The 2,500-nt window shown below is 42.7% G+C and overlaps 1 protein-coding gene across 3 annotated transcripts in view; it reads left to right on the top strand.

Moving 5' to 3' along the window:
• The window catches only part of LOC138022138 (puratrophin-1-like), a 53,889-nt gene that overhangs the window by 45,967 nt on the left and 5,422 nt on the right, over window positions 1–2,500 (top strand). For all 3 annotated transcript variants that reach the window (XM_068869166.1, XM_068869168.1, XM_068869167.1), the window contains 5 exons: window positions 243–335; window positions 417–467; window positions 1,446–1,523; window positions 1,875–2,045; window positions 2,361–2,459. In XM_068869166.1, the coding sequence (XP_068725267.1) occupies window positions 243–335; window positions 417–467; window positions 1,446–1,523; window positions 1,875–2,045; window positions 2,361–2,459 (492 nt within the window). The remainder of the gene's footprint in view (window positions 1–242; window positions 336–416; window positions 468–1,445; window positions 1,524–1,874; window positions 2,046–2,360; window positions 2,460–2,500) is intronic.

Here is a 2,500-nt window from a genome sequence, read left to right as displayed (position 1 = left end):
AATAACGTTTACATGTGATTAGTCGCACTCACATTTACTCGATTCAGAGTATTGTGCTGCAAAGAATCAAACCCCTCGACGGTCTTAAAACGGATTCACTTGGCTCAAAAATGTTGGTTTTTTTATGTTCCCAAAATGTAAACTTCTTCGTTGTAAAGATACTAAAGAGCTATGGCGCCAAAATAGACCTTGGCGAAACGTTTCGTCTGTAATAATGAGGAATGGCTTTGTGCGTTTTTCAGGCTCGCCAAACAGAACTCGGAGACAAGCTTGATCTGGGAAGTTACCTCATTAAACCTGTTCAGAGAATGGGGAAATACAGTTTGCTTCTGCGGGTAAGGTCCTTTACATGACTGACAACCCTCGTGTCGTCAAAGTATCTTGATTAAAAAGTGGAGTCTGTGCTTGAATTTCAGGACATGATTAAGGCACTGGACACAGGACATCCAAAAATCGCTGAACTGAAGGTAACATTTTTTCTTGCTCGACTTTCCTTGTGATGTTACGTTAGGTTTTTTAAATTCAACCAACCAAGAAGCCCAAAGGTAGGGAAATGTCGATGGCATTCCTCAGTTGACAATAAGGCGATAGCGTCTCACTTGTGGAGAATGGCCTGGTGATCAGGAAACTACTCTCGGTTTTGTGTGCGTCTTTATCAATGGGCGAATCTTTGCTGACGTCGCTATTTTCATTTTGTCTCATAAACATACGAGTTTGCTGACAGGAGGCATCATGCTATACACGAATTGACTTCAAAGGGAAAAAGAACGTGTTAGACTTAATTAACTTTCCAGTTTCAAGCCTTTTGGCTTTGATAACGTGCGATTTATTAGCCATCAAAAACCGATAAATTCTTGGGTGGCAGAAGAGCTCTGAGCCCGTACATTCTTTGTAAAATTTATAATTTTCATCGCGTCATTACTGAGAGATTATCTGGTAAATTGCGCTCAAAGTTTCAGAGATATCTCATTAAGCATTTTACTTTCAATTTTTGGTTCCCTGCTGGCAGGTGTCTCTTTTCCTTTTTGCGTTCGCAGGGCTGACGAGTACGGGAAAAGAGACCTCTGCCTTGGCTCGTAGCACACTTTGATCCAACCGCCGTCCACAACCCCTTATATGGCACCACATGACCCATATGTTTGCTGACTGTGACTTGAGCCAGCTGTTATTAAGTGAGCCCAAACAACATGAAGTATCACGTGTGGATTTGGTCACTAAGTGACCTCCACGCATGCCCAACACAGTGAGTTTCGACCCATGGCAGAGCTCTCTTTTCCCGTACTCGTCAGCCCAGTAAACGCAAAAAGAAAAGAGAACTCTGCAAGCAGTGAAATATTTTGGCTGATAGATTAAAAAACGATGGGCTTATACTGCTAATGATGCAAAAACTGCAAACAAAGATTCGCCTAAAAAGTAACACGTAGCGTTGTTGTTTCTATTTACAGGCTGCGGAGGAAATGGTGAAGTACCAGCTAAGGCATGGAAATGATCTGTTGGCCATGGACTCGCTTAGAGGCTGTGATGTGAGTATAGCGTTGTTCTCACGCCGTAATTGTCCCAAAAATCGAAAAGTGCGGCAAGTCTTGTTATATTCATATTCATTAAAGAACTGCACGATTTATGTGCGTTACGTGCGTTGTCTCTCGTAATCATCAGTCTCCTCCCTTGTTACCTCTTGCATTTTAGTCAAACAATCGTAAGATGTACCACCGGAATTTGTGAGAAAATGGTCTCATAACAAATTGATGAAGGACGTCCCTAAATGAATCTTGACTCGTTCGTCCCATCTGGCTGAAACTGTAACGTTCACATTCATAATGACATCTGGGTATTTTGCAGCATAGATTTGATTACTGTAAATGTGCCTTTGGCAGATGAATGTGAAGGATCAAGGACGGCTGTTGCGTCAGGATAGTTTCATTGTATGGAACGGGAAAAAGAAGAGTCATCGACGAGTGTTCCTGTTGGATGACTTGGTGATATTCAGTAAGGTCAAGAAACAGCCTGGAGTTGTGGATCTGTTTTACTACAAGAATTCGCTCAAGGTAATGGTATTCCAATTGATGTTGTAGTATGTTGACCAATCTTGTCGGAGTCACCACTTTGATAAGCTTGCCTGGTAGAAGAATCAACCGGCGACTCTGCGCTCTCCTGTTTTTCCTAACCATTACCCTCACTCTCGTCAGCCTGGGGGCGTGCTCTTGTTCCCTTATTTTGCGCGGCCACTCCATACACTTTTCCACATGAAATGCTCGGCTGGCTGAGCTTGAGATGGGCTCCCGTGAAACGGACATTTTACCGGAAATAGTCAAGTATTTAGTCGTATTGCGATCATAATCGTTTTTCTCTTTTCTTTTCAGACCTCTGATTTAGGTCTTACGGAAAACGTAGGAGACAGCGGGCTCAAGTTTGAACTGTGGTTTCGAAGAAGAAAACCAGACGATACTTTCGTGTTACAGGTCAGCGGTCAGGCTATTGTCTTAGCGTAAAACTAAGTTGT

Source organism: Montipora capricornis, chromosome 10, assembly GCF_036669925.1.
Source record: "Montipora capricornis isolate CH-2021 chromosome 10, ASM3666992v2, whole genome shotgun sequence".
Lineage (NCBI taxonomy): Eukaryota > Metazoa > Cnidaria > Anthozoa > Scleractinia > Acroporidae > Montipora > Montipora capricornis.
This window is presented reverse-complemented; position numbering and strand designations above follow the sequence as displayed.